This window comes from Nerophis ophidion, linkage group LG05, assembly GCF_033978795.1.
Source record: "Nerophis ophidion isolate RoL-2023_Sa linkage group LG05, RoL_Noph_v1.0, whole genome shotgun sequence".
Classification (NCBI taxonomy): Eukaryota; Metazoa; Chordata; class Actinopteri; order Syngnathiformes; family Syngnathidae; genus Nerophis; species Nerophis ophidion.
In genome coordinates this window covers 47,259,164-47,282,923 of record NC_084615.1, presented here as the reverse complement: position 1 = coordinate 47,282,923, position 23,760 = coordinate 47,259,164, and the positions used below count along the sequence as shown (strand labels likewise).

Here is a 23,760-nt window from a genome sequence, read left to right as displayed (position 1 = left end):
GCTGGAGCTACTGAATAAATCAAGTGCAGGAAAAGCAGAGATGGAGGCAGCAAGATAGCGGGACGGAGCGGTGAGAGAGGTGCATGATGGGAGAGGATATGAAGAATAGCGAACATTTATTTCTCATGCCAGACAATGACGATGAGCCTTGAAAGGATAAGAGCAGCCATCATCTGCTGATCTTATTCGATGAAATGTTCCTGGAAGACAATAAATAGCAACATGACTGATTTGAAATGTGTATTACATATACAGTGGGGCAAAAAGTATTTAGTCAGCCACCGATTGTGCAAGTTCTCCCACTTAAAATGATGACAGAGGTCTGTAATTTTCATCATAGGTACACTTCAACTGTGAGAGACAGGATGTGAAAAAAAAAATCCAGGAATTCACATTGTAGGAATTTTGAAGAATTTATTTGTAAATTATGGTGGAAAATAAGTATTTGGTGAACCATTTAAAGCTCTCACTGATGGAAGGAGGTTTTGGCTCAAAATCTCCCGATACATGGCCCCATTCATTCTTTCCTTAACACGGATTAATCGTCCTGTCCCCTTAGCAGAAAAACAGCCCCAAAGCATGATGTTTCCACCCCCATGCTTCACAATAGGTATGGTGTTCTTGGGATGCAACTCAGTATTCTTCTTACTCCAAACACGACGAGTTGAGTTTATACCAAAAAGTTCTATTTTGGTCTCATCTGACCACATGACATTCTCCCAATCCTCTGCTGTATCATCCATGTATCCATTTTGGTATAAACTCAACTCGTCGTGTTTGGAGGAAGAAGAATACTGAGTTGCATCCCAAGAACAGCATACCTACTGTGAAGCATGGAGGTGGAAACATCCTGCTTTGGGGCTGTTTTTCTGCTAAGGGGACAGGACGATTGATCCGTGTTAAGGAAAGAATGAATGGGGCCATGTATCGTGAGATTTTGAGCCAAAACCTCCTTCCATCAGTGAGAACTTTGAATGGTAGACCAAATACTTATTTTCCACCATAATCTACAAATAAATTATTTAAAATTCCTACAATGTGAATTCCTGGATTTTTTTTCCCATTCTGTCTCTCACAATTGTAGTGTACCTATGATGAAAATTACAGACCTCTGTCATCATTTTAAGTGGGAGAACTTGCACAATCGGTGGCTGACTAAATACTTTTTTGCCCCACTGTATTTATATTTAATGTTCATTACATTATTTATATTCATTTGTATTTGTTTATATTAATTTATATGTTTTGTTATGCCATCTGCTTGAGAGTTATTCTTATTTTCAGGCCCTCAGAGCAACAATTGTCTTCTTTTTAGGCTCTGGATCTTCCCAGCTTCTCACGTTGTTGGAGGACACACACACACGCACGCACGCATATACACACACACACACACACACACACACACACACACACTCACACTAGTCACATGTCACTAATCCATCAATCATATGGGTAAAGGCCAGTCTAGTCATTATTCTGTGTGTTGTGTGTGTGTTTTTTAAGGAGAAGAGTCTGCTGACCCAGCAGTGGAGAAGACACATTCACATTGTTGTGTAGTGTATTTTAATGAGCTGGCTGCTCATTTATAATTCATGTTCTGCAGTGTGAACACACCGCCACTTTAAGAGTGCGTGCGTGTGTGTGTGTGTGTGTGTGTGTGTGTGTGTGTGTGTGTGTGTGTGTGTGTGTGTGTGTGTGTGTGTGTGTGTGTGTGTGTGTGTGTGTGTGTGTGTGTGTGTGAGTGTGAGAGAGAGAGAGTGTAAATGGGAGATTTAAGATAAAATAATGCACTGTTGTCCATAGCAGACTTCACAGCGACTTCTTTTGGGACTAAATAAAAGTTTTGTTCGTGTCCGCAGGTGCGCCGCCCTCCGCTACAGCGCCGACCTTCCTCCTACTTCCATCATCATCACCTTCCATAACGAGGCCCGCTCCACCCTGCTTCGCACTGTCAGGAGGTACAACATATAACAACAATTTATAACAACATATATGCTCTCATGTCATGTGTTGACCATCACTGCTGTTTTCCCTCTTACGAAATAATGTTTAGTCTGTCCCAGGGTCAAACTGTGGCCGTGACGAGACACTTTAAGGTTGTTTTAAGCTACGGCCGTTTGATTGGCTGACCTGAAGCCGAAGGAGGCTCTAACAATTTACTATCATCCTCTATCGCAGGTGTGCTCACACTTTTTGACTTTTGGGGTCGCATTGGGCTAAAAAAATTTGCCCGAGGACTGAAAGCCGACTGCATGTAAAGTAACAATATATACACACACATATAGCCTATATATATATATATATATATATATATATATATATATATATATATATATATATATATATATATATATATATATAGATATATATATATATATATATATATATATATATATAAATATATATATATATATATATATATATTAATATATATGTATATATATATATATATATATATATATATGTATATATATATATATATACATATATATATAAGTGAGAGTAAAAAGTATTTGATCCCTTGCTGAATTTGTTGGTTTGCCCACTAATAAAGACATGATGATTCTATACTTTTAATGGTAGATGTATTTAAACATGGTGAGATAGAATATCATAAAGAAAATCCAGAAAATAACTTTAAGGAATATATTTTAATTGATTTGTATTTCATTGAGGGGAAAAAAGTATTTTATCCCCTAGTGTGCATTAGGATTTCTGGCTTTCACAGAGCAGTTAGACACTCCCAATCAACTTGGGAATTGAAGACTGAATTGAAGACACCTGTTCTAACTAATCACCTATATAAAAGACACTTGATCAGAGACTCAGACAGATTCCAAGCTCTCCAACATGGGTAAGACAAAAGAACTCTCTCAGGACCTCAGAGACAGGATTGTTGACCTGCACAAATCTGGAATGGGCTACAAAAACATTAGCAAGATGCTGGGAATCAAAGTAACAACCATTGGTGCAACTGTTAGAAAATTTAAAAAGTATAACATGACCATCAACAGACCTCGATCTGGTGCTCCACAGAAGATTTCACCCCGTGGGGTTGCAATGATCATGAGAACTCTGAGAAATCGTCCTGCAACCACTCATCAGGAGTTAGTGAATGACCTCAAGGCAGCTGGGACCACAGTCACCAGGAAAACAGTTGGCAACACTTTGCGACGGAATGGGTTAAAATCCTGCAGTGCCTGAAAGGTACCCCTGCTTAAGAAGGCACATGTGGAGGCCCGCCTAAAGTATGCCAATGATCACCTCAAATATGCACGAAGTGATTGGGAGAAGGTTCTATGGTCAGACGAGACCAAAATTGAACTATTTGGCCTAAACTCTACACGTCGTGTGTGGAGAAAGAAAAATGCTGCCTATGGCCCAAAGAACACTGTGCCCACCATCAAGCATGGAGGTGGAAGCATTATGTTTTGGGGGTGTTTCTCTGCCAAGGGCACAGGGCTACTACACCGCATCAGTGGGAAGATGGATGGAGCCATGTACCGTGCAGTTTTGAGGGACAACCTCCTCCCCTCTGCCAGGAAGCTGAAAATGGGCCGTGGTTGGGTCTTCCAACATGACAACGATCCAAAGCATACAGCAAAGGCAACAAAGGAGTGGCTCAAGAAGAACCATATTAAGGTCATGGAGTGGCCCAGCCAGTCCCCGGACCTCAATCCTATTGAAAATCTATGGAGGGAGCTGAAGGTCCGAGTTGCCAAGCGACAGCCCACCAACCTGAATGATCTCGAGAGAATCTGCAAAGAAGAGTGGGCCAAAATTCCCCCTGATATGTGTGCTAACCTTGTGGTTAACAACCACAAACGTCTGACCGCTGTGCTTGCAAACAAAGGCTTTGCCACCAAGTATTAACTGCTTTTGTCTAGAGGGATCAAATACTTATTTCCCTCACTGAAATACAAATGAATTAAAATATATTCTTGAAAGTTATTTTCTGGATTTTCGTTTTGATATTCTGTCTCTCCATGTTAGAATATATCTACCATTAAAAGTATAGAATGATCATGTCTTTATTAGTGGGCAAACCAACAAATTCAGCAAGGGATCAAATACTTTTTACTCTCACTATATATATATATATATACATACACACAATGTATATACAATATATATATTTACACAGTTCTGAAGTTAGTGTACTTACAGTATATAGGTAATAATTATTGAGGGACAAGCGGTAGAAAATGGATGGGTGGATGGATATCTGTGTAATGTAATTAAATAAGCATCCACATAAATTTGATACTGAAATCATGACTCTAACTTCAGCTGTGTAAGCCCTTTTAAATTTTGTTGGTGCAGTTCGACTGGATGTGATGTGTCACTCTATTATTGTGAAGCCGGAAGTAAGTGAGTGCGTACGTGCGTGCAAAAAAAGGTGACTTGACGAGAAGCCGACAAGAGACGTGGCGCTTGTCAATAAACAACGTGCCTACGGCGGTAAATCAGTGCCAAAACTTTTGTACCTGAAAAAATTTACTTTGAAAGTTCAAGTTTTGGCATTGAATGTTACAGAATACATCAGTGTATTCAAAATAAAAAGCAATGAACACCGTTTTGTCTCTTTTTCAAGTGAAATATATTTTTGAATCAAACTTACATTTTTTTGGAATATATTAATTATTTATTTACATTTTTTCACTTTGATATATTTTGATATATAGGGGTTTGTGCGTGTGTCTCACAATACAAAGGGCCTGGGTTCAATCCTGGGCTCTGGATCTTTCTGTGTGGACTTTGCATGTTCTCCCCGTGACTGTGTGGGTTCCCTCCGGGTACTCCGGCTTCCTCCCACTTCCAAAGACATGCACCTGGGGATAGGTTGATTGGCAACACTAAATTGGCCCTAGTGTGTGAATGTGAGTGTGAATGTTGTCTATCTGTTTTGGCCCTGCGATGAGGTGGCGACTTGTCCAGGGTTTACGCCGCCTTCCGCCCGAATGCAGCTGCGATAGGCTCCATCACCCCTGAAAGGGACAAGCAGTAAAAGATGGATGCATCTTTCACATTTTTCAGATCATGATTTTTTTTCAAGTTTCACATCGTTCTTTTTCAGATTCCATTTTTTTTTTTCAGGCTCAGACTTTTGACCCTTTTTTTCTGTGGAAGTGGTACGGGGAGCGTGGGCTCATGACAGACCAATTAGCAAAGGATAAGGGGCATCCTCTTCACGTTGCCTTTACGGAACATAAAAACTATCAGAGAAACTGTCAGAGAAAGAAATTACGCCAGTGAGGCGTGAAGGCCGTTTAAAACAGCACAGATGACAAATTGCAGAAATGGCCCGACAAATCGTGCCATTTACGCATTTCACAAGACAAGCATTAAATTCTTTTTTTTCCATTTCACCTAAAGTGCAGCACGCAGTGATCCACTTGCTAGCACACAACACAGATGACAAATGTAACATGTTCAAAATGAAAGATGGTTTTGTGACAACATGCAATGTTTCTGATGCACATGCTAATGTTAGCAACTCAACATCCATTTTTGATACGTGCTCACTAGGAGTAGTGCTAAGGAAGCAGTCAACAACCATAGCCATACTGGCTGCGCGGTTGTCTTTCATTAACAAAGCCAAATATGTTCCAGACCACAAATGCTTTCATATTCTCTCGGCTTGCTAGTTTTACCATATCTGAGTTATTGTGTAAAAAATATGGGGAACCAACAATAATACACTTCATTCACTAACCGTCTTACAAAAGAGGTCACTTAGAATAATACATACTATTGGATATTAAGAACATTCAATGCATTTATTTATTGAATGTAAAATATTGAAATTCAATGATTTGGTGCATTTGCAAACAGTTAAGAGTATGTAGAAAGCAAACTACAACCTGCTACCACAAAATGCACAACAATTCTTCACAACAATGAAGATGTAATATAAAACATTTGGATGCAAGTACAACACTTAAAACATTTGGATATCATTTTGTGGAATGAAATTATGGAACGCATTAATAAGCAATGTATTAATATGAATCACTTTAAGAAACTCAGTGTGTTGCAAGTGATAAACGCTTATTTAATGAAAAAAAACGTTTTTTTAAACTGCATCAATATACATAAATTAAAGAGGCATCAATAATCATAATCGAATCGTGAGGTGCCCAAATATTCCCACCTCTACTCACAATATATAAATGTCAGACATAAATGACCTAGTAAATAAATCAAGGGTGCACCCTGCCTTCTTTTTACTTTGTCCTCATTTTTATTCAAATTTTATTTACACTTTTATACACATATATACATTGTATTCTTACTTGTTTTGTGAGTTGTTATCTATATTATTACAATTCTACAAAGTTCTTTAAGTTAGGGAAATATAAAAACAAATTGTGATTTCACTGTTAAAGCATGGGATATGGGACCACCATAAAAGGGGAACTGCACTTTTTTGGAAATTGGTTCGTTCACGTTCATTATGAGAGACAAGAAGAAAAACATTTAAATTTTTAGCTTTCTAACATAAAAATCGACTCGTTCTCCGTGACGAGCAATGCAACTAATGGGGAGCAATTTTACCTCTAAATCACTTTAAAAATGCATTCTAAAACCGTCAACAATACTTAATTTATGTTCCGCAACCTGTATGATAACCAAACTGTAGCGACATTGTTATTGTAAGAGCAAACACTGAGGAACTTTTGTCTAGCATAGTAAACCATCGACATGCTTCTGTATTAACCGTAAAAGCTAACTATGGCAAGAGATAAGCTAATTAGTACATCAACATGAAACACATTTGAGTTTGTAATGCACAAAACTGCAATACTACACCAATCTGTACTGACTGAAACACATGAACAATCACATTTCATGTTTTATTTGTACACAGCTAGCCAGACAGTGTATGTACTGTAGTTGTAATAACACACATGGCGTGCTGTGTGTATCATGATCGATATTAAAGTGACTCACTCGATGGACAGTTGTTCGTCTGGTCCAGCTGGCCGGGGACATTTCCTGTTAATTTTGGGTAAGCACGCCATTTATGTCGAAATAGCTTGGCTCCAGGTTCCATATTTTGCAGCTTCGATTCACTTTCACCTCACTCTATCAGTTTCCGTCTGACACGATTCGTTGGGCCATTTGTTGAATTTTTAATCTGCGTCTTATTGGCGTAATTTCTTTCTCTGACAATCGCAATGTGTTACCTGTATAAGGTAATGGCTTGAACTGAATTAGTTTCCATGTTGTGTGAAGGCAACGTGAACAGGACGTCGCTTATCTTTTTGCTGATTGGTCTGTCATGAGGCCACGCCGCTCGTACCACTTCCACGGAAAGAAAAGGCCAAAAGTCTGAATGTGGAAAAAAACAGATTTTAATTTGAAACTGTAAAAAATAGAAATTTTATCAGAAAGTTTTGAAAGATCAAATATATGAAAGTGAAAAAGTAAATAAAGAATTACTTCCAAAAAATGTAAGTGCGAGTAAAACATGTCATAAACTTGAAAAAAAAAACGATGTACATTTCTTTTCATTTTGACTACATGTCATTTTCAACATTCAACATCAAAACCTGAACAAAACTGTTGGCCCTGATTTCCCTTGTTAATGTCTCTCCTTTCTGCTGGGTTTCATGTAATTACAAACCTTCGGTTACATTTTTTTAATTTTTTTTTTTATATTATATTGCTATTTATTACAGTTGTGTGCTGTCACATCCATTTTTACACACAGTCGCCAATGGTAATACTTTAATTCTGCATAATAATTTCATACCAAATTCAAGAGGTAAGTTTTCCAAACATGCAAGAATACAGTAAAAATTGCAGTAAAACATATTTTCGAGGGTAATTGCCAATACGCTGTTATATGGCTGCGCGTGCCCGCACCCCCCGCCCCCCCACACACACACATAGACACATTTGCACAAATGCACACATTATGACACTTTTTTACCACACAGCAGGGCGTTGCTTGTGACATAACAACAGTCATTTATACAAAAACAACATTTCAGTTTGCATTGATTACAGCAATCTATAACAGACTGAACAAATAACTTCATCTACTTCAACTTTAACAACAGTCCACATCAGACCGTGACGACAATGCAATATGAAGTATAAACAATAAAACATTGAATATTAAGAGTTTGACTCCTACCTTGTTTCTTTCCTTAACGACATCTTTAAAGTTTTGTAATCAATCAGAAATATCAAGCAGTTGAAATGCACCAAACATGGAAAAGTGTGGATAAAGAGTTTTGTATATCACCCATAATGCATTGTATTGGATTTATATTTGTATAATTTTAAATTGTATATAATGCATGAACGTGTTTTATAATGTCCAGAAAGTGTGTGTGTATGCGCAACTGTGTGTTGACTTTATTTGTTAGTCATAGGTAATTCACACCATGAGTGTAAAAATGTGTTTGAATAGGGTCATATAAATTGATGCTGTGCTCGATGCACTTGATGCTTAAAACTCATGGTCCTTATGGAGCATTTCTATTTTCACCCGCAAGAGTTTTTTGATAAGATCACTCCTACTCACCTCATTTGTGAATATATTTAGGCAAAATCATGCCGTGGCAAGTCGTCTTGTTAAAACTGTGCTGTCTCGTGGGAGGCACTAAAGACTCAGGCCATGGCCAACAATGGCCAAATTGTAAAGACTTCATTAAGTGTACAGATAGCGTTTTAGGTCAACGTTTTTAACACTGCTAAGTGTCATACAAGTGTAAGAAGAAGTGACACACTGTCAATATATTCAAATTGTAAATCAACAAATAAAATATAACTGAAATGCCAATTACACCTTGGGAGAAGACACACACACCCCTCAAACCCTTGACCATCTTCCTCTCTCGCTATCAGCAGGTCCACACACGCACACATGCGCACGTGCACACACAAACGCACACACATACGTGCACGCACACACCACACACACACACACACACACGCGCACACGCACGCGCGCACACACACAGTCTGGCCCAAGTTCAGCTCATTATTACAGTCAGTGTGCAAGAACTGACTATTTCTCCTTACTCTCACAGAGGACATTGGGTGTGTGCGTGTGTGTGTGTGTGTGTGTGTGTGTGTGTGTGTGTGTGTGTGTGTGTTCACATGTAGTGTGAAGAGTATAGTGTGTGTGAGTGTGTGCTGCGTCCTCCCCTGCAGGCCATCTTAAAGCTCTGCAGTTTTCCCACCAATTAAAAGACAATCTGTCTCCCTGGGCCCTGCTGCTCCCTTTGCTCTGCCTCACCGTGTGTGTGCATGTGTGTGTGTGTGTGTGTGTGTGTATGTTGTTTGGTGTCGACTTGAAAACTACTTTTTCAACTTTTTTATTTTTAGTTTGGGAGCACTAACATAACACAATGTGAGCAAGCTTGATGTCTCCAGGACATTTATTCTTAGAATCATAATTTTATCAAATGTTTTTACTTTACAGTTCTTATTTTCTTGCGTCAGACTTGCAGAAAAGGAAGCGTTCATATTTTTTAGTGTATGTTTTTTGTCACATTTACTATTTTGAAGTTCACTAACACATAATACACTTAAAGTGATGACATGGAGTTATATATTTATCCATGTGGTTTAGATACTGTGATAAGATCTTCTCCCTGCCCTCATACTGCATGTATATAATGTACAGGTAATGCATATGCACCTGTTTTTGTCAATTAATACGTACAGACCTAACTGCTAGGCATCTCTGCCTGTCGCACCTCCTCCAGTGCACTTCGAGGTCAGCTGCAGGGTCGTCAGCTGGTGCCACCGTTCACTGATGTTTCGCCCCCAAGCCAGGACACCTCGCGGTGGGGGGGCAGTGGCTACGCGGGGACGTCTCCCCGCGCCACTCCCTGCAACTGACCTCACTGGGGTGTTGAGCCTCCATGTAGGGACGGCGTGGCGCAGTGGGAGAGTGGCTGTGCGCAACCCGAGGGTCCCTGGTTCAAATCCCACCTAATACCAACCTCGTCATGTCCGTTGTGTCCTGAGCAAGACACTTCACCCTTGCTCCTGATGGGTGCTGGTTGGCGCCTTGCATGGCAGCTCCCTCCATCAGTGTGTGAATGTGTGTGTGAATGGGTAAATGTGGAAGTAGTGTCAAAGCGCTTTGAGTACCTTGAAGGTAGAAAAGCGCTATACAAGTACAACCCATTTAAGTGTTGTCCCTCCTTCTTAGCCACATCCAGAAACTTGCCTTCTCTGCCTCCTCTGCCAACTCCTTGATGGCCCTCCTCAGGCTGGAACTGGTCATCCCCGCCGCACGCAGGAGCCGGGTTGCAGAACCTCCTACGAAGCCCCTGCATCCAATCTCCACGGGGTGAATGGACGCAGACCAGCCTCCCCCCTTGCAGTCCTCTGCTAGGTCGCTGTACTTTGACCTTTTGAACTCATGTGCTACTGGTATTCCCTCCTCCCATGGCACGGTTAGTTCAATGATGAGGACTTTCTTAGCAGCTGAGGACCACATCACAACGTCTGGTCTTAGCGTTGTCTGTATTACCTCAGTTGGGAAGACTAGCTGCTTGTCCAGGTCTACCCGCATCTCCCAGCCCTTACCAGGGGTAAGCAGAAGTGATGATCTTCCCTTCTCTGTCTTCTGTCCTACCTCACCTGGTTTGATAAAAATGATGTTTGGCCAATGGGGATCTGTGGCGTTGTTTGCCCCGACTCTGCATCTCTCTAACAGCTCTGCCAACTTCCTCAGCACCTGATTGTGTCGCCACCGGAAGCGCCCCTGCGTCAGCGCGACGTTGCAACCTGAAAGGATGTGCTTGAGTCCTGCATTGTCTTTGCTGCACAGGGAGCACTTGCTATCGCTTCCGAACCACTGGGCGAGGTTTCGAGGGCATGGCAGGGTGTCATACGCTGCCCTCACGAGGAAGCTTAGCCGAGATTGAGGAGTTCGCCAGATGTCGGCCTAGGTTATGACTCTTTGAAAGGTATCCTCCCATGCCCCCTGTTTTCCCTGGGATACGGCCTTGACCCGATACTGGTCTTGTGCCACTTGTGTGACCTCTTCCACCACCATGGCCTTCCTCTGCTGTCTCGTGGCTTTGGACCAGAACTGGACTGGTTTCCCCCATCCCAGTCCTGCCCGGCTGTCTTGGACTCTTCCCAGGATCTCCTTATATTCCAGCCTCGAGACAGCTTGGTCCACTTCTACCTGGGCCCTCCACTTATGCTTATTCCAGGGGTCGGGAACCTTTTTGGCTAAGAGATATGGAAGTAGAATTGTCAACTTATATATATATATATATATATATATATATATATATATATATATATATATATACATATATATATATATATATATGTACATATTATGTATATGTATGTATACATATATATATACATATATATATATAAATATATATATATATATATGTGTGTGTGTGTGTGTGTGTCACAGACATGGTCGGACACTGGCGAGCCAATCAGAGGCACACTAGGGAGGGTCATATGATGATTGATATATAATGATGATTTGACACACATTGCACTGATAAGAGATCAGGAGCTACATTGGGACAAGGTCATTGAACGGCATCGATACAATAAAATAAGCAGCTAGCACGGTCTTTCAGATTCACTGGATAAATTAGCATTAGCTAATACAATACTTACGTTAGCTAGCTCAGGCCCGTTGTGCGTTCTCTCTGTAAAGACGTGGATTGTTTTTGTGCAGAGAACTCTGTGCATTTTGCATATAATATATACAAACCCTGTTTCCATATGAGTTGGGAAATTGTGTTAGATGTAAATATAAACGGAATAAAATGATTTGCAAATCCTTTTCAACCCATATTCAGTTGAATGCACTACAAAGACAATATATTTGATGTTCAAACTCCTAAACTTTTTTTTTTTTTGCAAAAAATAATTAACTTAGAATATCATGGCTGCAACACGTGCAAAAGTAATTGGGAAAGGGCATGTTCACCACTGTGATACATCACATTTTCTTTTAACAACACTCAATAAACGTTTGGAACTAATTGTTGAAGCTTTAAAAGTGGAATTCTTTCCCATTCTTGTTTTATGTAGAGCTTCTGGCCGGAGTCTCCGCTGTCGTATTTCACGCTTCATTATGCGCCACACATTTTCGATGGGAGACATGTCTGGACTGCAGGCGGGCCAGGAAAGTACCCACACTCTTTTACTATGAAGCCACGCTGTTGTAACACGTGGCTTGACATTGTTTTGCTGAAATAAGCAGGGGCGTCCATGATAATGTTGCTTGGATGTCAACATATGTTGCTCCAAAACCTGTATGGACCATTCAGCATTAATGGTGCCTTCACAGTTGTGTAAGTTACCCATGCCTTGGGCACTAATACACCCACATACCATCACAGATGCTGGCTTTTGAACTTTGCACCTATAACAATCTGGATGGTTATTTTCCTCTTTGTTCCGGAGGACACCACGTCCACAGTTTCCAAATATAATTTGAGATTTGGACTTGTCAGAACACAGAACACAGAACCACTTTGCATCAGTCCATCTTAGATGAGCTCGGGCCCAGCGAAGCCAGCGGCCATCCTGGGTGTTGTTGATAAATGGCTTTCGCTTTGCATAGTAGAGTTTTAACTTGCGCTTACAGATGTAGCGACCAACTGTAGTTACTGACAGTGGTTTTATGAAGTGTTCTTGAGCCCTTGTAGTGATATCCTTTACACACCGATGTCGGTTTTTCGCCTGAGGGATCAAAGGTCCGTAATAGCATCACTTACGTGCAGTGATTTCTCCAGATTTTCTGAACCTTTTGATGATTTTACGGCCTGTAGATGGTAAAATTCCTAAATTCCTTGCAATAGCTCGTTGATGAGCTGCTTGATTGATTGATTGATTGATTGATTGATTGATTGATTGATTGATTGACTGATTTAAACTTTCATTAGTACATTGCACAGTACAGTACATATTACTTACAATTGACCACTAAATGGTAACACCCGAATACGTTTTTCAACTTGTTTAAGTCAGGGTCCATGTTATTCAATTCATGGTAGAAATATATACTATCAGCATAATACAGTCATCACACAAGTTAATCATCAGAGTATATACTTTGAATTATTGGGTTGGGGGAGGGGGGTTGGGTTTGGTTACTATCAGCAATTAGGTCATCAACAACTGTATCATCAGAGAAATGGACATTGAAACAGTGTAGGTCTGACTTGGTAGGATATTTACAACGAGCAGTGACCAGAGTGAGCTCAGAAAGCATAAGAACAAGTATAAACATTTGATTATTTACATTTGATTATTTACAATGAAGTGGGATGTGGTGGGGGGACGGGGTTACGCTAGGGATCGTAGTTGCTTGGAGGTATTCTTTTAGTGAAGTTTTGAAGGAGGATAGAGATGCACTTTCTTTTACACCTGTTGGGAGTGCATTTCATATTGATGTGGCATTGAAGGAGAATGAGTTCAGACTACCACCTTGTTTCATCTTCCGAGCGATGTATCTGGGTCTAATTTGAGAGCCAGTAAAGACTGATTTAGTTTGTAACTAAATTGAGTTTCACTTGGTAAAGTGTGGAATTTCAAAGGTGACCAAATTATTGGCTTGTGGCCACAGCCTTCTACTAGACACATGTGAGATTTATAATCCAGAATTAACTTTTACAAAATCTGAAGTGATTTAACAATAGAAGCAACTTAGTAGCTATCTTACCTCTCCCTATAGTGGCCGCAAGAGCAATGTGTGTCTCTCTGTGAGAAAGGCACTAGAAAAGTAGTTCCTCTGTGTTAGCACTTATAATAACAATGTCGCTATAGCTTGGTTAATATGTAGGCCATGGCATGTAAATAGAGCATTGTTTGTGGTTTTGAATTTTTTTTAGAGTGCTTAATAGGCAAAATAGATGAGTCCCCATTACTTGAAATGCTACCCACCTTTTGCCAGCAGATTTTCAGTAATTAAAATGCACAGAAAAGAGAACAATGTGTGTTCTTGTCTCACACAAGGACAGTGAATATTGGGCAAAATTGACAAAAAAAAGTGCATCTTTCCTGCTAGTGTCTGTAGATAAGCAATGTAATACAAAAAAGTTCTGTCACGTTTGAATGTTGTTTTAATGCGTGTATAATTGTGTAATTTGCTCACGGTTAGATGAAAGAAGAACATCTTCGTACAAACCCTGTTTCCATATGAGTTGGGAAATTGTGTTAGATGTAAATATAAACGGAATACAATGATTTGCAAATCATTTTCAACCCATATTCAGTTGAATTTGCTACAAAGACAACATATTTGATGTTCAAACTGATGAACTTTTTTTTTTAGCAAATGATCATTAACTTTAGAGTTTGATGCCAGATACACGTGACAAAGAAGTTGGGAAAGGTGGCAATAAATACTGATAAAGTTGAGGAATGCTAATCAAACACTTATATGGAACATCCCACAGGTGTGCAGGCTGATTGGGAACAGGTGGGTGCCATGATTGGGTATAAAAGCAGCTTCCATGAAATGCTAAGTAATTCACAAACAAGGATGGGGCGAGGGTCACCACTTTGTAAGCAAATTGTTGAATAATTTTAGAACAACATTTCTCAACGCGCTATTGCAAGGAATTTTGCGATTTTACCATCTACAATCTGTAAAATCATCAAAAAGTTCAGAGAATCTGGAGAAATCACTGCACGTAAGCAATGATATTACAGACTTTTGATCTCTCAGGTGGTACTGCATCAAAAACTGACATTTGTGTGTAAAGGATATCATCACATGGGCTCAGGAACACATCATAAAACCACTGTCAGTAACTACAGTTGGTCGCTACATCTGTAAGTGCAAGTTAAAACTTTACTATGCAAAGCCAAACCCATTTATTTACAATATCCTGAAACGCTGGGCCCAAGCTCACCTAAGATGGACTGATGCAAAGTGGAAAGGTGTTCTGTGGTCTGACGAGTCCACATTTCTAATTATATTTGGAAACAGAGGACGTGGTGTCCTCCAGAACAAAGAGGAAAATAACCTTTCGGATTATTATAGGCGCAAAGTTCAAAAGCCAGCATCTGTAATGGTATGGGGGTGCATTAGTGCCCAAGGCATGGGTAACTTACATATCTGTGAAGGCACCATTAATGCTGAAAGGTCCATACAGGTTTTGGAGCAACATATGTTGTCATCCAAGCAACATTATTATGGACGCCCCTGCTTATTTCAGCAAGACAAGTGTTACAACAGCATGGCTTCGTAAAAAAAGAGTGCGGGTACTTTCCTGGCCTGCCTACAGTCCAGACCTGTCCCTCATCGAAAATGTGTGGCGCATTATAAAGCGTAAAAAACGACAGCGGAGACCCCGGATTGCTGAACGACTAAAGTTCTACATAAAACAAAACTGGGAAAGAATTCCACTTTCAAAGCTTCAACAATTAGCTTCCTCAGTTCCCAAACGTTTATTGAGTGTTGTTAAAAGAAAAGGTGATGGAACACAGTGATGAACATGCCCTTTCCCAACTACTTTGGCACGTGTTGCAGCCATGAAATTCTAAGTTAATTATTATTTGCAAAAAAAATGAAGTTTATGAGTTTGAACATCAAATATATTGTCTTTGTAGTGCATTCAACTGAATATGGGTTGAAAAGGATTGGCAAATCATTGTATTTCGTTTATATTTACATCCAATACAATTTCCCAACTCATATGGAAACGGGGTTTGTACATTCCATCCATCCATTTTTCTACCGCTTGTCCATTTTTTGGGGTGGCGGGGGGTGCCGGAGCCTATCATTACCCATGATAAAGCTTCAATGCCAGTGTTGATGTTTGGGGTCTTGTCGATATTTAATCAAGCTGCGAACTGACAATTGATTGTGTGGCGCGAGACAATCAGAGGAAGCTGATGAATCACAGGAGAAGACTAATGAGTGTTGTGGGATCATCAGACTCAAAAAGAAAATCTGAATTTAATTTGACCATTTACTCTTCTGGAGGATCAGTTTACAGCCGGCGTTTATCAGAATGTAGAAACACAGCGTCTAGATCAGTACTTTGAGACTGACTGCGTAGTTTGTCTTCAATCACTAAATGATGGAACAAATTTGTCCAATCGTCATGACAAGGCCTGCTAGAAGCATCTTTAACCCCGGAATGCAACAGTGGGCGCTGGGCGGAGCCATGGTCTACAGCAGCAAAGTGTAGCGTCACTGCATGTCATCAGCAAGTGGCCGTGGTGGCCAAACGAGGATTTAAAGCGCTGACGAGACTATTTAATGTTGACTAAGTGGACTTTTAGTGCTCCGCTGCGCCTGAGGGATGGAGACGTATAGCACCGCACGCCATAGATCAGAGCTGATGAGACAGGATCTAGAGGAGGTTTAATCGCCAGAGAATTCCTGCTGCATGTCAGAGCGGGAAAGCTTATTATATGTTCATTAACATCATGTTTGTTCAAATTTATGTCGGTGCCCTTTCAATCTACTTCCACCTCCTTGTCCATCCGTCTTTCTGTTCTAAACTACAAGCTGACAAGTCACCTGATTGGTCGCTTTACTTCCTGTGTGCATCTATGCTGCACCGCCTCTATTCAGCTCAACCCCTGGTTGAGCTGAATAGAGGCGGTATATATAGAGAGTACCGTATTTATCGGAGTACAAGTCAGTCCGGAGCATAAGTCGCACCTGCCGAAAATACAAAATAAAGAAGGAAAAAAACACATATAAGTTACACTGGAGTATAAGTCGCATGTTTTGGGGAAATTTATTTGATAAAACCCAACACCAAGAATAGACATTTCAAAGGCAATTTAAAATAAATAAAGAATAGTGAACATGTGACGCTTCGCTGGCATTGAGGTGATGCATTTGCGTTCTCTCAATTATGCAGTCGGATAAGATACAGCGTAAAGGTAGAAAATTATTTATTTATGCTAAAAAACAAACTAAGAACAAAACACTTGCACAAAGGCACTATAGACAAAACCAACAGAACTAGCATGTGAGCTAGAAGGAACAAAAGACACTAGCATGTGAGCTAGGGAAATAAACAAACAAATAGCGTGGAAGCTAATCGAGTTCAAAAGGGTATTTACCACAATGCAGGATCGCGACGTCACCTGTTGTATCAAGAGCAAATTACACTGCGAGACCGAAGGAACAAAAAGGACAGGCTTAAATACGGGGAACAATCAAAAGCAGGTGCTCGTGACAAACAGAAGGCAGGTGACACAAATGCATTGCTAAGGGAACGGAACAAACATAAAGTGCCACCAGTAACTATAAGGAAGACAAACTAACCAGATGTGATACAAAAACAGAGCTAAACCAGAACATGAAATGATCCAAGTAGCTGAATAAGTGGACGTTATATGACACATAAATAACCAACTGAGAAGGTGCCTGGTATGTTAACGTAGCATATTACGGTAAGAGTCATTCAAATAACTATAACATATAGAACATGCTATACGTTTACCAAACAATCTGTCACTCCTGACCGCTAAATCCCATGAAATCTTATATGTCTAGTATCTTACGTAAATGAGCTAAATAATATTATTTGATATTTTACGGTAGTGTGTTAATAATTCCACACATAAGAAGCTCCTGAGTATATTCGTTAAGCTCCTATATTCTTCAGATTGGTTTTGTCCTGTTGTCTGGCACTGATCTGCTCTCTCAATTCTGCCATCTCCTCCCTGAAGTTCTCCAAATCAGTGTTATCTTGGTGCATGTCATACAACAGTTGGCGCACTACTGCTAGCTCCTTTTTTATGTTCTCCATAACACTGCTATTTTCCCAATGAGTGTTGTTTTTCTCCTTGGCATGCAACTGTTGGCACAATGTTGCATTCTCCTGTTTCAGCTTCTCCCTTTCCCGTCTTAATGCTGTGTCGTCCTCACTGAGAATCTTCATTTATTCTCTGAACTTTCTCATTTCCATCATATCATCACAACATTATATTTGCTGTTTTTGGAGATTTGTGACATCTTTTTGTACATTCTTGATAATCTGTTCGTGGAGATGGTTGACATTGCTTTTTACCTAATTTACATTGTCTTGTAGAGTTCCTATTAACGCTTCTAAGTCCAGTTTCACTTCTTGTCGTGCTCATGGTTGCTCGGCAGCGAAGTGAAGCCGTTAGTGTTGTTGGCTTTGGTGGTAGAGGCGGCATTAAGGTGTTTTTTCACCTACATTGCACCGGCCAGAGCTTTGTTAGCCTTTCTTATAGATCAATTGTGTGGTCACAAACACTTAAAATATGTCCAAATCTTTTAACTTTTTAACCCTCTGTCTAAGCCTCTGTCTTTGCATTGGACCCAATATGTGTCTGTTTTCTTTGAAAACCTTTGACCTTAACAAGAATCCCATTGGTCTGTATTCTTTTCTTGCACATTCTTTTCCTGCCCTAATGTTATCAGAGGAGTAGAAATATTGAAAAGACATTTTCTCACATTGCTGGAGTACAACTTATGAATTTTTGATGTCTCAATTCCGCTCTTTAATGAAATATTTTTTTTCCATGGCGACACGTTATACATTTTCATGGCTTGACATTTTCAATATGTTGTTTCCAAAGGCGTGCAGTGCGTGAATAATGGATTCAACAGTGGGTGTGTGTGTGCAGGTGTGTGTGTGCGCGAGTGTGTGTGTGTGTTTGTTATTCAGGCATTATTTGTTTGTCACATGACATGTTTGTTTCTGTGTCAGTGTTTTAAACAGAACTCCTGTTCATCTCATCCATGAGATCATCTTGGTAGACGACTTCAGCCCTGACGGTGAGCACACACACACACACACGCACCACGCAAACACACACTCTTCTAGGTCACATGTCACACAGATGAAGGGGCGTGGCTACAGCAGCTGCGTCAGGTCAACAAGTCAGGTGAAAAGAGACATCCATTTTGGGGCACAGCACTGCGCTGAACAATGGCACCACTTGTGCAGCTGAGGCCACTCATCATCATCATCATCATCATCATCATCTGTTTTCAAGGGACGGATGGCAACCCTAGTAATTAGTGTTCTTAATACAAACAAGTATATAATTTTCATAGTCGCATATTACTTACACATACAAAGTCTCCAAGGCAGAAGGATATTAGAAGGTATCCAGTAACAAACGTGTCTAGATCATTAGACAACTGCGTCATGATCTTAACTTAAGGAATTATTGTGGCCATTAGTTGTTGCCAAAAGCAAAACCATAACTACACTTCAATTTAAATACAGCAAATCCGTCAAAAGGTTAGAGTATTTCTTACCCACTACTGTTTTTCAGTGTAAATTCACTCGATCAAACTTCTTCTAACACTGCACTCTATGTATTATGATTCGTGTTAATATTGCATCGTATCAATATCAGTATCTGTCAATATTAATGGCTCCAATTATAGTCTCTGAAGTGAAAAAGTTGTATTTTTTTATTTCTGGGGAAATTGAGATATTTTGAAATGTGGAAAATTGATAGCCTGGACGTTTTATTGAGTTTTTAATGCTGGAATTGTTGGAATCAGTTCCAAAATGTGGAAGTAACAATGTGAATTGTTAAGATCAATAGGACCAAAATAAGGCTCTTTAGCAATCGCAAAAGTAATATACCGATCAGGATTGTTATTGATGATACACCAATAGAATATGATCAACAAAATTCATTCTTAGGAGTGGTAATAGATGAAATTATCTCATGGAAGCCTCATATAAGTTACCTGAGGAGAAAAGTTGCTAAATGTGTTGGAATGATGAGGAGATCATGCCATTTATTGAACACCAATGCTCTGCTGTTATTGTGTCATTCATTTATTATATCATATTTAAACTATTGTGTTGAAGTCTGGGGAAATTGTTATAAATCCCATCTACAGCCTTTAGTCACTCTGCAGAAAAGGCCATCAGGATTGTGTCCAATGTTCACTACAGACATCATTCAAAAAGTAACTTAAACTGAACGATGTGATCAACTTTAAAACTGCTCAAATTATGTTTAGGGCATCCCAAAACTCTCTACCATCCAATATACAGAACCTATTCCATGATAGAGATGATCACCATAGTTACAGTTCAAGAGGAAACAACAAATTATATTTGCCTAAATTTAGAACCACTTTAAAATCAATGTGCATTTCAGTGCGTGGAGTCACTCTGTGGAACAACTTAGGGGACAAGTTAAAAACGTGTTCTAGCATGATTCAATTTAAAACACTGTTTAAAAGAGAATTACTGAAGAAGTACGAGGAGGAAAGAGAGTGATGCCCTCAGCACAGAGCGATGGGAGAGAGGTGTATGGTCAGAGAGTGTCTGGGCCCGTGTGTGTGTGTGTGTGTGTGTGTGTGTGTGTGTGTGTGTGTGTGTGTGTGTGTGTGTGTGTGTGCGTTTTGTCTCGTCTTGTCTTGTCTCATAGTATTGTTGGTGTACAGGAGTTTTTCTTGTTTTGTTTATAGAGTATTGTTCTTGTATTATATTGTTTATGTTAAATGTGGAATGAGTGAGAGTGGTTGGGCTATTATAAGCATCTGCTTCATCCAACCCCTTTTCAAGCCTTGCATAAATATCTTTGCCAACATGTAAAAAAAAAAAAAAAACTGTGTTTAGTTGTACTATGCAGGTTTGAAATAAATATTTCAGTTCAGTTCAGTTCAATATAGGGCGGTATAGCTCGGTTGGTAGAGTGGCCATGGCAGCAACTTGAGGGTTCCAGGTTCAATTCCCGTTTTTCACCATCCTAGTTTCTGCTGTTGTGTCCTTGGGCAAGACACTTTACCCACTTGCTCCCAGTGCCACCCACACTGGTTTAAATGTAACTTAGATATTGGGTTTCCCTATGTTAAGCGCTTTGAGTCACTAGAGAAAAGCGCTATATAAATCTAATTCACTTCACATATTACTACAGAAAATGTAGACTTCCTAGAAAAAATAAAATTTTTACAACAGGTGTGTCAAACATATGGCCTGATCCGGCCCGCAAACTGGTTTTATCCGGCCAGGGACATAGGTTTGCTAAGTATAAAAATTAGCTGAAATGTTTGAATGCAAGAACTGCTGTTCTAAATGAGTTCATTGGAATGTCGCAATAGCAATTCTTTGTATACTCTGCTGCAAGAGCGTCCATAACTTCAGAGAGGGCAGAGCTATGTGCCATGTTCTTATAGAGGCAGCACTTCCATGGTTGGACGCTACATACTTGTGCTGCTTATTAGTGATAGTAAACAAAATGCGGATCGTAAAAATGATGCCTTGATTGTCAAAGACGTTGTTGGTAATGTAAGCTGTGACATATCTATCCAGATAAATGCTTTCGATCATCTGTACATTTTGTGTTGTACTTATGATCGCGGACACACTTTCTGGGCACACATAAATACGATGGAATATTTTGTATCCCCTTCTGACTTCATGTGTGATTATTGAAATCAGTCTTACAAGTTTTGTTGAAGATGATGCTACGTATGTGCAAAATAAACCACAGGATGTTAGTACAGCAGTTAAGGAAATTGAGTAAATTACATTAATATCATCCTTTAATTTGATTTTATTATTAATCTAATCTTCTAATAGATTAAAATTAACACCAATGGGAGCATTTCAAAACCCTGCCAGACTCAGTTGCCGCTATTTGACTGATGAACATTATCACATAATTTATTCCGAAAGTATAAATAATGGCAAATGAAGATAGAATACTATTAACTGCAACATGCAAGTTTAAAGAACACATTATAATTTGTACATTTTGAGAATGTGCTTGGTCTATTTAAAAAATAAAAACATCTGTAGTTGTTTTTATTTTTAGGTTTTCATGCAATGATTTTGTCAGTCCAGCCCACTTGGGAATAGATTTTCCTTCATGTAGGCTCCTAAGCTAAAATTAGTTTGACACCCCTGTTTTAGAATGTTGAAAATTGTTAGTACAGTAAGATTAATGTTTTGAGCTTCTAATGGTTTAAATGGGCTGAGAATTGTGAAGTCCTTTGTTGTACAAAATCCAAAACCAGTGAAGTTGGCACATAAATAAAAATAGAATACAATGATTTGAAAGTCCTTTTCAACTTATATTGTGGGATCTGAGCCGAGGATGTCATTGTGGCTTGTGCAGCCCTTTGAGACACCTGTGATTTAGGGCTATATAAGTAAACTTTGATTGATTGATTGATATTCAATTGAATACACTGCAAAGACAAGATATTTTTTGTTTGAACTAAGAACCTTTTTTTTTTGCAAATAATCATTAACTTAGATTTTAATGGCAGCAACACATTGCAAAAAAGTTGGCACAGGGGCATTTTTACCACTGTGTTACATGGCCTTTCCTTTTAACAACACTCAGTAAACGTTTGGGAACTGAGGAGACCAATTTTTGAAGCTTTTCCAGTGGAATTCTTTCCCATTCTTGCTTGATGTACAGCTTAAGTTATTCAACAGTCCGGGGTCTTCGTTGTCGTATTTGACACTTCATAATGCGCCACTCATTGTCAATGGGAAACAGGTCTGGACTACAAGCAGGCCCGTCTAGTATCCACGTTCTTTTACTATGAAGCCACGCTTTTGTAATATGGTAAGAATGTGGCATGACATTGTCTTGCTGAAATAAGCAGGGGCGTCCATGAAAAAGACGTTGCTGGGAGGACAATATCCATCCGTCCATTTCGGGACAAGGTGGGCACTGGGACCTATCTCAGCTGCATATTTTGCTCCAAAACCTGTATGTACCTTTCAGCATTAATGGTGGCTTCACAGATGTCTAACTTACCCATGCCTTGGGCACTAATACACCCCTACACCTTCACAGATGCTGGCTTTTGAATTTTGCGCTTATAACAGTCCGGATAGTTCTTTTCCTCTTTGGTCCAAAGGACACTACGTCCACAGTTTCCAAAATCAATTTGAAATGTGGACTCGTCAGACCATAGAACACTTTTACACTTTGCATCAGTCCATCTTAGATGAGCTCGGGCCTAGCAAATCCGGCAGCGTTTCTGGGTGTTGTTGATAAATGGCTTTGGCTTTGCAGAGTAGAGTTTTAACTTTCACTTACAGATGTAGCGACAAACTGTAATTACTCACAATGGTTTTCTGAAGTGTTCCTGAGCCCATGTGGTTATATCATTTACACACTGATGTCGCTTTTTGATGCAGTACCGCCCGAGGGATCGAAGGTCACAAGCATTCAAGGTTGCTTTTCTTGCTGCTTACGTGCAGTGATTTCTCCAGATTCTCTGAACCTTTTGATGATATTACGGACCGTAGATGGTGAAATACCTAAATTCCTTGCACTAACTTGTTGAGAAATGTTGTTCTTCAACTGTTCGACAATTTGCTCACGCATTTGTTCACAAGGTGGTGACCCTCGCCCTATCCTTGTTTGTGAATGACTGAGCATTTAATGTAGGCTGGTTTTATACTCATTCATGGCACCCATCTGTTCCGAATTAGCCTGTTCACCTCTGGGATGTTCAAAATAGGTGTTTGATGAACATTCCTCAACTTTCTCAGTCTTTTTTGCCACTTGTGCCAGCTTTTTTGAAAAATGTTGCCGGCATCAAATTCTAAATGAGCTAATATTTGAAAAAAATTATAAAGTTTACCAGTTTGAACGTTAAGCATCTTGTCTTTGCAGTCTATTCAATTGAATATAGGTTGAAAATTATTTGCAAATCATTGTATTCTGTATTTATTTACAATTTACACAATGTGCCAACTTCACTGGTTTTGGGTTTTGTACTATTTTTTAGTCTGGTACTGCAGTTTAATAGTAATATTGTTGATCAACCTGGTGCAGAATAGCATACAGTATGTACGT

At 39.6% G+C, this 23,760-nt stretch overlaps 1 protein-coding gene across 2 annotated transcripts in view; it reads left to right on the top strand.

The window, feature by feature from the left end:
* galnt14 (UDP-N-acetyl-alpha-D-galactosamine:polypeptide N-acetylgalactosaminyltransferase 14 (GalNAc-T14)) overlaps nt 1–23,760 on the top strand; it is a 167,003-nt gene that overhangs the window by 121,585 nt on the left and 21,658 nt on the right. For both annotated transcript variants that reach the window (XM_061901157.1, XM_061901158.1), the window contains exons 3-4: nt 1,860–1,958; nt 18,672–18,739. In XM_061901157.1, coding sequence (XP_061757141.1) covers nt 1,860–1,958; nt 18,672–18,739 — 167 coding nt within the window. The remainder of the gene's footprint in view (nt 1–1,859; nt 1,959–18,671; nt 18,740–23,760) is intronic.